General features: G+C 38.0%; 1 protein-coding gene across 1 annotated transcript in view; it reads right to left on the bottom strand.

The window, feature by feature from the left end:
• LOC129264889 (A disintegrin and metalloproteinase with thrombospondin motifs 16-like) overlaps positions 1-12,955 on the bottom strand; it is a 38,788-nt gene extending 25,833 nt beyond the window's left edge. The window contains exons 1-4 of the mRNA XM_064105352.1: positions 12,686-12,955; positions 6,632-6,933; positions 5,438-5,732; positions 2,969-3,201 (exon numbers count right to left, since the gene is read on the bottom strand). Of these exons, the coding sequence (XP_063961422.1) occupies positions 2,969-3,201; positions 5,438-5,669 (465 nt within the window). The 5' untranslated portion in view covers positions 5,670-5,732; positions 6,632-6,933; positions 12,686-12,955. The remainder of the gene's footprint in view (positions 1-2,968; positions 3,202-5,437; positions 5,733-6,631; positions 6,934-12,685) is intronic.
• Positions 12,956-13,170: the final 215 nt, after the last annotated feature.

The following is a 13,170-nucleotide window of genomic DNA, read 5'->3' as shown; positions in this document are numbered from 1 at the left end:
TGAGCTCCTCAGAATCGCTATCCTTGAGGAGCCCAAATCAATTCAATACAATACATGTATGATAAATTGTAGACTTTTTTAACATCATATATATGCAATAGCTGTGTAGCTGTTAATTAATCTTAGGTGAAACTAGGTCTGGGTCAATACGTTTACAAAATATGACGCTCCTGCTAAAAAAAAAAAAAAAAAAAAAAAAAGCTAAAATTTCACATTTTACATCTTTAAATCCATGAAATGGCCATCTATTTTCCATAATTCCTTGAAATTATTTTTATTTTCTTGAAAACTATCAGAAAAATTAAGAATATTCACCTCTTTCCCAACTCTGATTTGAACTTACACTCGGTAAATATTGTAGTCCCACATGTAGACTTCCATGGTGTTGCCGTTCTTCATATATGGTCAAGATTGACCTACTTTACTTTTAATTACATACGATTAAGATTACTATAAATTTATCCCAAGGGACTTACCATTACAAGCTTTGCTTTTTAATAAGTCCCTCACTTTCATTTTCACATGCTAACTGTAATCTATAATTTGTCTAATTATCAAAATGTTTGGAACAAAAAGAATTATATATACTCCGACTATTTCCTACGAGTTTGTTAATTAATTATTGAAGTATTCTTATGACACTTATTCTGTTATGTACATTCATACACATGTATATATGTTTGTTATGTTTATTATCAGAAAATGGAAGTGAAATGAACTAAACTGAAACTGAAACTGAATAATGTCTCGATATTTCATGTATTACATAGACCTGGCACATACGTCAAAACTAAACATAATTATAAGATTTTGATGAAATTTCCATCATTTTGTTTTGTGAATTTTTATACTATTTTCAGTCCGCAGTATGCATCGATCTCTTTAACTGTGCTTTTTCACACCATGTGTCAGTTTGCCAGACGGTTGGCGAAAATTTGCACCCCCATATAGGCCTATAGGTTTTTGAAACTACAAATGTTTAGAAAAAAATCAACAAGTTAAAACTTCATATTTCAAAATAAATGATGCAAATTAGTGTATGAAAATATGTTTTGATGTTAACTCATATTATTGCTTGTAGAATGTTAATTTTTTTGTGAAAACATAAATTTGATATTTCTAACAAACATAAAAAAAAAGAATGTCAAAACATGATGTAGTTTATTGTAGGCCTATTTTTAATTTTTCATGTATTTTTTTAAATTTGTTTTTTTTAATTCTTTTTTTTTTCAATGTTAAGGAATCTGAATTAATTAAAGGGGACCGGAAGTTCACCCTGACAGAATTTAGATACGCCACGTACTATTTGGTGCTCCCTAATTTACCTCTTAGTCATCTAATTTTAAGATCAATATGGGATCTTTAGTGAAATATGATTTCTCCTTTATATCTTTTGTTTCTCTCACTATATATACCCCCTCCTGATTTTCATCTCTTTATTTTTTTTTGCCTTTCTTTCTTTCCTTGCTCATTTCGCCCCTTTTGCCTCTTTTCCAGTTTCCTAACCTTTCTGGCACATTATGAATATATCTGGGGCGTATACGAGTGGGTGATATAGCACTAAAAAGGAGAAAGAGGAAGGGGAGAGAAAATATAAAAAATACACAAGAAAATGTGAAGGAAATAATAGTAATACATTGGAATTTCGGTAATCAGAAATTTCATTTGCAGTGATCATTATTCATACTTCCCTTTAGAAAGCTTATTACAAAATACTAATTTTAAATATCAAAACTGCCATTGTTTGCCTTTATTTAATACTCTGTATTAATCATAATTGATGCATATTGTGCCCAATTTATCCCTAAAATTGTGATAAGAAGGATTTTTCATACTGCAATAAATTAATAGGCATAAAATAAATTAACAAATGCATGTTATTTGATTACAAGCATTATTATCATATCTTGGGGTAAATTCTTTGTATACTATAGTGCAGCAGACATTGACAGTTGAATGAAGACTAAATGTGGACTATTTAAAGACCCAGACCAGACCCAAAAATTTAATTGACGAATCAGACAAATCCGACGAAAGCTATTAATTTAAACTAAAAACAGAAATGCAAGTTTTATGCAGTCATCGCTTACAGCTGAATATTTTGCATAAGAATAACTCCAATTATCGGGTTTCGAAAATATACTTTCTTGTAAATGCTTTCACCGGCCTCGCACCGAGACCGTGACGTCATGTAGTGTTAGAAGTGGAGTAATTCCATAGAGTTGTTACAAGAAAATGGGTTATTTTCCCCTTTCAGATTACGCATTTTATTTCTTCACTTCTATCACATAGATATATCATAAATATCTTTTTCTGCAAGCTTTAATTGATGAAATCTACCGCTTTTGACTATATAGTTTTCAAGTACCACGTGACCTTTTTTTGTTTTGTAGTGATCTTTATTATTCATTCAAATAAATTTCATACATACATAATTAAGGAAAAAAAAAATGATAATTGCAGCTGTGAATACTCAAATCAAATAACACTGTAACATATAGCAGACAAATTGTATCAGAACAGAGACATAATCCGAAATCATGCAAAAATGCTGCTAAAGCAAATAATAACAATACGCAAACTGAAAGAATGAATGTATATTGAGCATGTGAAGGAAGGATATCGCGATAGCGCAAGAACGATATCTTCCGAAGAGAGTGGCCTTTTTTGGTACTGAATCTCCCGGAGTAGAACACGATCCGCCGGCGGATTTGGTGCCTAGAACAGTATCTGCCAGGCGCAGGATCCGCCGGTACACCGGCGCGATCGCGCTCCTCAAAAATGAAGGTCTGATTGACGGTACCCATTTATCACCTGGGTGGAGAGTGACAAACGTGGATAAATGCCTTGCCAAAGAACTATATAGTGCCGGGTGGGATTCGAACCCTCGACCTTTGGATTAAGAGTCAAGACCGAACCACTAGACCACGACACTTCCACCTTTAATTCAACATTATTTTTTACTTACGATGTTCATGATAGATAATGTGTAGTTCATGACGTCCTCTCTGTGACGTCTGAGCATTTTGTCATCGATGATGACGAAGACCTCGATGTATCTGTGACCCCCTTCTTGGGAATGATCACCGTCTTCTTGATCTGCAGCCATCCTATCGGCAAAGTTTGGTTCATAGTCTGACGCATTACCACCATCCACCGATCCGTGATCAAGGAAGGAGTGCTCAGGTAGATCCACTGGTGCTGGGGTGTAATATCAAGATACAATCAGCCAATTTTAATTAACTACTGTGCGTATAAAAAAATGGGACAGATTTGAAAAGTCTATAAAATTTTTGTTTCAAATTATGATCTCTATATTTTGGTGTCAATAGGGGCTCTGAATTCTTATCCTTCAAATGCCATTAAAATAATTTAGTTTCGTTCATGCTTGAGCGAACACGGAATGTTTTTGTCTGGGGTTAAAAAGGAGGCTTGCGCCAAAATGGCATAAAATGATAAATATGATAGTTGGATTTCTTGCTAATCAGCAGACTTCCTTTTAACCTTTTCATTATCTTTGCCATAATTTTTTAATTATGTGGTCAAAATTCATTTCCAAATCTACTTATTTGCTTGAATATTTCCGTTGTTGTTCCTTTTTAATATGTTCTCTTTTAGCTTTGAATATTCCTTCTTTAGGCAAGGACATTTTTTTTTAAACCGAAGTATGGGAGAGCGTGTTTTTTTTTCAAATCCTTTCATTGTGTGCTACAAAGGTTATGGTGCCTTTGAACAGTGGCATACTGATGGATGGGGGCTCGGGGTGCTCCCCCCCCCCCCAAATAAAAAAAAATCATGACCAAGAAAAAAGTGGAAAGAAAAATAACAGAAAACATAGAAAGTGAAATATGATATCATTTTCTGAATATTATGTCAAAAAAAGTGGAAATTATTGCTTGCTCGCTTCACAACTTTTTAATACATTTTACCCGATCTGCCATATCTTGCTCCTTCAAAATTGACTCAATACACCATTGCCATTGAAAGAATGAATACTTTCCTGTTTGTCCTGTCAAGCACATAATTAAACTTGGTGAAGGATTCAATAACCCCTTGAAAATAGGATTCATGTCTTTTATATAGGTACCATAACATAATTTGTTTCACATAATAAAAGGATTTAAATAATTACAAACTCTCCCAATTAATAATGCAAATCTTCTTACTTGGTTTGACAAAAAGTCTTCTTTTCTTAGTTATGAAGAAAATTCAAAGGTAAAAAAAGTTTAAATGAAAAACAAAATAATTCAGGTAAATAAATAAATTTGTAAATGAAATTTGACAGCATAATTCGAAAATTATGGCAAAGATAATGAAAAGATTAAGAAAAAGTCTGCTGATTAGCCAAAAGTCTAATCATCAAATTTCTAATTTCTGCCATTTTGGCGCAAGCCTCTTTTTGAACCCCCGACAAAAACGTCTCGTGTTCGCTCAAGCATGAACAAAATTTATTAATTTGAATGGCATTTTAAAGATAAGATCTCAGAGCATCTATTAACATCAAAATATAGATATAATATTTTGAAACAAATATTTTATAGACTTTTCAAAACTGTTCCGTTTTATTGATACGCACTGTATAGAGCAACTTTTCGAAAACGACCTTCCCATTTATCAAATTGGATATGTACGTAACTGTTTTTCATTTTTATTAATATGTCGTTCAAGTTCACCTGGTAGTCTGGTACTATACCAATTTGCGATATTCAGTTCTTAAGAATTGCATAGACCAGCATGGGAGTGTTTCATTCACATTTCTGTCCGACGAGTTGTGCGATCTGACAACTTTTCTTGGTTTTGATCAGCTGAGAGGCAATGTTGAAAATGGTAACTGTCGGATACAACGGGACTCGTTACATTAAACGTCGCCCAAGTCCTTTTTGAATAAAACGCTCCTCAGGTGACACAACTTGTAGGTTTTGTTTTTGAAGTGAGATACCAATAACATTACAACTAAAATTGATAGGCCTATAGGCCCATCGATCCAAATGAAATGACTGGTTAAAAGCAGATCACGTGACATATACTGTTTACTCAATCCAACCCGGCGTGTGTTTTTTCCCCAAGCGTATATAAGTTATCATAGTTATTGTAACTAAATACTACAAGGGGTAGGTCTAGTCTACGCTGATGTTTGAAGTTGTTCACTTATTATGTACTTAAAAACATAATTATTTTAACATACATATGTCTATAATATATCATAGGCAGGGGCCGTGGAACGGTTTTCAAAGTGGGGGGGCTGAGCCAAAAGTGGGGGGGGGGGGCTGACCATGCAAAAAATCACAATCATATGGTAATTTTTACGTTTTTGTACACGGTTTTGGAAAAAAAAGTGGGTGGGGGGGGGGGGGCTGAAGCCCCCCCAGCCCCCCCCCCCCCCCCCGCTTCCGCGGCCCCTGATAGGATATAATTATAACTCATTTCAGACACTTACCGAAAACTTGCTCACAGAATGTGTCATTGTTGTAAGTGTCATTGCCGCTAAAATCACTCCTTTGATCATCATAGGAGTAGAACTCGCTGTCATCGTCGTTATCATCACTGTCATCAATGTAATCATCCGATGATGACGTCGTAGTTTGTCGCCGTGTACGTGATGTTCGTTTATACACAATATGAGCTTGCTCGCCTTCGATCAGGTCTTCGATCTCCCGGCGGTATCGCATTGCATGATGGTCTTTCAACGGAGCAATGTAGGTATCAGTATCGTCATGGCTTATTAAACCACGCTGTCGAGATATAAGAATAAATCATGAGATTTCTGAATGCCAGGAGCATGAAATAACTTATCACGATATTGTATATATTTTCTCAGATTTAATGATATCCTTTTTGATACTCTATATATGCCTCATATACCACTTTCTCTGTTTATGTTTTTTTTTTATGTAGACCCCTCATTCTGAATCAATGAGCTGTGACCCTTTGTTTTATTTGTCTTTAGTAATCTTTTCTCTGTAATCTTAAGGATATTTGACTTTATGATCGATTTGAATTCGCTAAAAACAAATAAAAGTATCATTTATACTGAGAAAAGTTTCACATGCAGTTTTCATCGGGGATCAAATTCTTCATTCAATCCAGAACCTCTTTAACCAGTCCCAACCATATATGCCTTCTTTGAATAAAGTTCTCACTACAGATAAAGAATAGAATTAGTATTATATTAGTATTCAAATTTGATTTTAGTGTTTGTACGTCCACTTACACTTACTTCATGAGAAGATAATTAAAACTTTCCGTAAAATGTGATTTTTTTTATTTGAGTTTCAAGAAATTAATGTAGAAGGCAGCACTTTTGTCTATTGCTGCCCTCTACGCTCGATGGTTTCACGTTTGTTTTAGACATATCTCTATGGTTTTAGATCATAAAATAAAATGTATCTATAACCATTAAACTAGAGGATACGTAAATCATTTCCCAATACCATAAATACACGAGGCAATATAAAAATGGAAAAAAAATCAACCTCACGTGTGGACAGCGCGGACAAAATACCGGAATTGTATTTTTTAATATACATTTTAATTTTGTTAAAGTAGTCTAAATTTGAGGAAAGCATGGGCTGTTGAGTGTGGTTCCCACAAATAGATTTTTTAGATTAAGAAGATTGTGAACATATCTTACCAGTCCGTTACATGTACTGAGAGCACCAGCAGATTCACTACTATGAGATAATAGGTGAGCAAAGTAATAACAATCCCGATCGTGTATCTCTTCTTCTGTAACCGTTCCATCTGCAGCTACTCGTTCAACGACTAAACCTTGTCTTAGTAACCAGCGGTTTGGTTGGAGACGAACATGGTAGACTTGGCCAAACGCGTTGAACTTCACTTCAGGGTTTGGATTCGAGACTGGTTCTGAATCTACGCTTCGTTTATTGGTTATTGATTTGGGTTCGACGAAAACTGGTCGTGTGAAATCATAATCTGTTAGAAGAAGAATACAATATTATATTTTTCATGGCAATTCAACTACTCTCAAAGATCAATGCTTGTCTGTTTAAAAATACTACTCCCCCTTTACAAACTCGGAATCATAATAAAACGTCTCTCTAACACGATCACACATTTTAACATGATCAAACCTTACAACGAGATATTGTATTTATGTTTTTTGTTCACAACATTAATTAAAGTTTTCATTAAATTTGGGCTGTTGTAGTTTTGGCTGTTGCATCCGTCTATGTAGTTCCGTTCTCTAGTCATATTTAGTCTATAAGTTTTTTTTAACACATGATGACAATGATGATGATATAGTTGCAAGTCAAATCCCAGTGAAAATATCCCTTTGCGTGCGGGCCCGCGAAACCGGATACCTCTCCCTGCGGCGGAGCCGTTTTTGTACATTGCTAGTATTTGGATCTGTGGCGGTGTTTTCCTAATCTATTGCTAATTGCGCCAAACTGAAGTATTTTCAGGATTTTTAGTAAATGTAAAGATGAAAGATCAGACATTTTTCTTTCTAGAATTAAAGGTCTCGCTTCTCAAATCGACAGAATAGTTAAGAAATTTACGAGCAAAAAGTCGTGTTATTTTGTCAAATCTTCGCTTTTTCCCAAGTCAATAGGCACTGTGTACAAAAATGCGTAAGGGCAATCAGCACGCGCGGACAAGTCGGGTTCGATCGATACCGCTTTGTTGTCTGCTCTAGTGCTTTTTTCTTTGCCTATTGTAACGCTACTCATGAATGGTCTCTTTACCCCCTTGTATTCAGATCATTTGCAAAGTGTATAATTACGACGATAATCCGTTTTTGGTGAAATCACACCATACCAAATACCTTTATTTTCCAGAATGAATAAAAAAGGGTGAATATATTCCCTTGCAAGTACGATGATGATGCTGCGCAACGAAAGTCCGAAACTATTTTGTGATTTTTGGCTTCTGGGCTTCAAGACGGTGGCCTCAATGTTTCACTAAAAATCGCCTTTGGTTTCTTCTTTTCATAAATTACAGTTTGTAATAAAAAATAATTTTGTTCCTGAAGATTGCATACCAGTGTTCGATTTGTTTTCCTGTTGCAATTTCAAAGAGCGAAGGGTGTAAATGTGACTCAAATCTGAAATCATACCTCCCAACCCAGGTAACAATACAGCGTTGGACCAACGTTGGATCAACGTTGGGAATTTTTTTCCCAACGTTGCCTCAACGTTGGCAGGCCAACGTTGCATCATCGATAGAAGTGCACGCGCATACATCGTCAGACCAACAACATTTCCAACGTTAGTTCAACGTTGTCCAGCAACAATGTTTCAACGTTGTCTGGCAACGTTGATCTAATGTTGGCTAAATAGTCAAATACAACATTGCTACAACGTTGGTAAGCAACGTTGTATCATCGATAGAAGTGCACGTCCATACATCGTCAGACCAACAACATTTCCAACGTCAGTTCAACGTTGTCCACCATCAATGCTCCAACGTTGGTATAATGTCGGCTGAGTCATCAATAACAGCGTTGCTGCAACGTTGATGGGCAACGTTGAAGCAGCGATGGACGTGCACTTGCATACATCGTCAGTCCAACTATGTTTACAACGTTGGTTCAACGCTGTCCAGCAACAATGCTCCAACGTTGTCTGGCAACATTGCTCCAACATTGTTACAACGTTGTCACAACGTTGCTCCAACATTGCTCCAACGTTATTCCAACGTATGGCAGTAATTAACAAAACATTAATTGGTTTCAAGGTGAAGTCCACCATTACAACTCTACACTCAAATCTTTATCATCATATGTCTTATCCTATCCTAAAATCCTACATCCTAATCCTATATCCTATTCCTATCATCCTACACCTATCCACTGTTACCTGTCATTGACTCCTATATATAGAGCAACTTTGCTATACTTGGCAGAATACAGTTAATATCATTTTCCACACTTAACCTTGAATATTTCACTTAGAATAATATGTTTTGATTATATATGATATGGTAATGGAGCCACATACTTTTCTGAAACTTTTCATGGTGGAAATATTGAATAAACATAAATACTCTAATTATTATAGCAATATTACCTAAAATTTTGGTCATTTACTGATGTAATGAATATTCATGAGTGCATAATCATTGTCCAGATGAGGCAGGTATGGCAGCGTTGGTCCAATGTTGGTCCAACGTTGGGTGACGTTGATCCAACGTTGGTATAATGTTGGTCCAATGTTGATGGAAAGTTGATTCAACTTTAGTCCAATGTTAGTCCAACGTTGGCGTAAACGTTGATTCAATGTTTGTCTAATATCGGTAAAATTTTGTTGTAACGTTGATTCTTTGTTGGTCTAATTCTAAACAAATCCAACGATGCGCCATCTCCATCAAACAGTTTTCAACACTGTGCCATCATCATCTGTAATCTGTTCATGATTCTATCAAAAAACATTACAACTATTATTACAGCTATTCATTTCTTTTCATTCTTTCTGTTACAAGTCTCTTCACATAATTAAGAGAAATCAAGATAATTACGTGTGATATTTATTGAGGCCTTTGTAGCATTCAAACTTTTTTGACATCCTCTTTTTCTCAAACAAGACTAATACCAAAAAAACATATGCATATGTAATAAAAATTAAGATGTATTACATTTTCTTGCGAGTTGCAATCTCTGTTTCTGTCTACAATTGTTTAATGACTCGGTATGCAATGCCAATTGCAACGTCAGTAATCATCACAAAAACTCACATGTGTAATTGCAGTCTCTCAGTATTTACAAAATCAAAAAAGGAGGTCGCGTAACTTGGCCTCACTCAGAGTAACGTAGCTACTGCCTACTGTAACTAAAGAGTGCCTCTTTTTGATTAAGATAGAAGTCAACTGATATCTCAATATCCATGGCCATGGCCTAGTCTCGCTCGTGCCATAACTATTAAATGATATTTCAGCGTCAAGTGTAGCATGCCTCACATAGCAACTACAGGTTTGACAGCAGTTGGAAAACACTCGGTCCAGGCTAGGCCAGGCAGGACCGACCAAGTCAATTCAAGGCAGCGTATAATAAATAAGGCAGGAATGCCAGGTAGCAAGTCATTTGGGTGATTTCAAGTACGGTGTACGGTGTTGAGAGCGTGAAAGGGCTGCTGAACTGAGCTCCAACACCAAGCGTAATATTATTTTTCATTGAAATGTATTAAAACTCTAATGATTTGCTCTCATCTTAAATGTAAAAGATAATTTTACGGAGATGGTTCGTCGTGTTCGCCCCCTGTTCGTAATAGCTACAGTTCATCAACACCAACACTGAACTTTAAATCACGATTCTCCCAATCCCTGGGGTACGTCGGTGTTGCTGAATGGGGAAATTGCTTGTAGATCATCAACACCATGCAGCCACAGTGCAGTGTTGGGTTCAGCAGATGACAATCAACACCAGCCTTCAACACAAACTGCCGGAAATACACCATATTTTCCGAGGTCAATCTTAACACCAGCCTGATTCAAGTACGGTGTTGTCACAACACCAACACTAACCCAGGGAGCTCCGGCCCGCTCAGCGGGCCGGAGCCCAGGGGCTTACCGTGTAATTCACCATACCCACGGTAGTAGCGTGAAGTATGGTCTAAATAATTATCCGAATAAATAGTTAAAACAGAAATTAAGCACTTACCACGATTATATGGATGAAGGTCTAACGATTGGCAGCTTCCTGACATCGAGGCACAGACTGGAACCTCAAAAAACGAAAAAGTTATGTCGCGGTAGCTCTCCTTCTTTCAGAATTCATAGCAAAATGGCCGTTCGAGACCGGTACCGAGGGTGTAGGGCGCATGCGCGAATTTGACAAAGTCTATATCATAGAGATGTATACTAATGCACTAGTGCTATTAGTCTCGGTCTCAATCGGCCATTTTGTTTTGAATTCTGAAAGAGGAGAGCTACCGCCACAGAACTTTTCGTTTTTTTAGGTTCCAGTCTGTGCCTCGATGTCAGGAAGCTGCCACTCGTTAGACCTTCATCCATATAATCGTGGTAAGTGCTTAATTTCTGTTTTAACTATTTATTCGGATAATTATTTAGACCATACTTCATGCTACTACCGTGGGTATGGTGAATTACACGGTAAGCCCCTGGGCTCCGGCCCGCACAGCGGGCCGGAGCTCCCTGGGTTACACTCACACGTATTGCCAGGTTAGTATTAGTCCCGGGGGGGGCACTCGACCAAAAAAGTGGTAGGGGTGTGCCGCGGGCGAGGCAAAAAACGGGGGCCTTGGAGCGGGCTTATTGTAAAAAGGAGGGTCCTCGGAACGGGCTTCGGAACTACAAATGTTTGTGAAAATGGGGGTCCTCGGAACGGATCTCCGTATCTCTGTGAGTGCGTATGCATTCCTATGGAACGGGCAATCGTGCATGACGCAGCTAGCGCGGCCTCCGCCGGGTGCGCTCGCGCTTAGGCGATGGTCGAAAAGCGCTCTACGGCCGCTTTTCACCAAAATTGCAGCTCCTTGTAGCAGATCAATGCGACCGGAACGGCGTAACGAAAAATATGCGAAGCTTTGGAACGGATTTCTTTCTTCTTTTTTCTCGATAAGAAGGAAATGCTATGCCTTGGAGCGGCTTTCTTTGTTCTTTTTCTCAAAAAGACAAAAATGCTATGCCTTGGAACGGAAATTTGAGTGTAAAAATGGGGGTCCCCTCCGCGGCACATACCCACTATGCATTATATACTGAGTGCCCCCCCCGGGGTATTAGTATACTAACCTCGCACCACGAACCGCGTTTGGCAGTGGATTTCTTACTAGTGGGTCGCACGTGCTGGGATCTCACTTCTTGGGTCCACAACACACGACTTCTATGGCTTGATTTTTCTGTGCGCGGCGGCATGTAATGAACCCTTGGGTGCCTGGGTTACACCAACACTAACCCAGAGAGCTCCGGCCCGCGTAGCGGGCCGGAGCCCAGACGCTCAGTGTGCAAACGGGCATTCAGGTGAGAGTACCGTGAAGTTTGGTCAAAATCATTTTAATAATAAATAATTAAAACAGAAATTAAGCACTTACCACGATTGTATGGATGATAGTCTAACGAGTGGCAGTTTCCTGACATCGAGGCACAGACTGGAACCTCAAAAAACGATAAGTTCTGTCGCGGTGGCTCTCCTTCTTTCAGAATTCATAGCAAAATGGCCGTTCGAGAGGGTGTAGGGCGCATGCGCGAATTTGACAAAGTCTATATGCGCTAGTGCTATACTAGCCTCGGTCTCGATCGGCCATTTTGTGTTGAATTCTGAAAGAGGAGAGCTACCGCGACAGAACTTATCGTTTTTTGAGGTTCCAGTCTGTGCCTCGATGTCAGGAAACTGCCACTCGTTAGACTATCATCCATACAATCGTGGTAAGTGCTTAATTTCTGTTTTAATTATTTATTATTAAAATGATTTTGACCAAACTTCACGGTACTCTCACCTGAATGCCCGTTTGCACACTGAGCGTCTGGGCTCCGGCCCGCTACGCGGGCCGGAGCTCTCTGGGTTACACCAACACCAGATTTCAACACTGTACGTACTTGAATTTTGAAAATCATCCAATGACTGTTGCCTTGCCATTGGTATCGCATACTCGTTCCCACTCACACGTATTGCGAGGTTAGTATTAGTCACTCACACAAGCTAATTACGAGGTTAGTTAGTATGTTATACTGTGCAGTGACTGGTGTTAAGTACTACTTTACTACTACTTACAGTACACGAATATTATAGCGTCGGACTGTACGCACACAGAAGCTGACTCCGGGATCTTTCGGAGGGGATCAATGGTTGCAGTTACCGATTATCTGCAAGTGCAAAGAAAATTCAACTGTAGATTGTAGGTCCTAAATATACAGCTTATAAGTACTGTTCCAGATCACTAGATATTCTGGAATTTACTTATCTATATCCACTATCCAGTCCAAATTCTGCCAGATTCTTCAAGTTCAAAATTGAAGGAAGCAGACTACACAGACATGACAGAAGGAGTCCGACGTCGCGACTAATTCTGCGCATCAGAATAGTATGGTATTTTTAAATAGGCACATTTGATGCTTGTATTTCCTTCTTCAATTTCTTCTAGTTATGTGACGGTACGGTAGGCCTATGACATATCTCGTACTTACTGTGAAAGGCCTTGCCAGCTGCAAAGGATCGACGAGGGCGTTTCTGGAAATTCTGGTCTTGAACTACATTTT

Source organism: Lytechinus pictus, chromosome 1 (assembly GCF_037042905.1).
Source record: "Lytechinus pictus isolate F3 Inbred chromosome 1, Lp3.0, whole genome shotgun sequence".
Lineage (NCBI taxonomy): Eukaryota > Metazoa > Echinodermata > Echinoidea > Temnopleuroida > Toxopneustidae > Lytechinus > Lytechinus pictus.
Note: the sequence above shows the minus strand (reverse complement) of the source record. Positions and strands in the feature narration are given on the sequence as shown.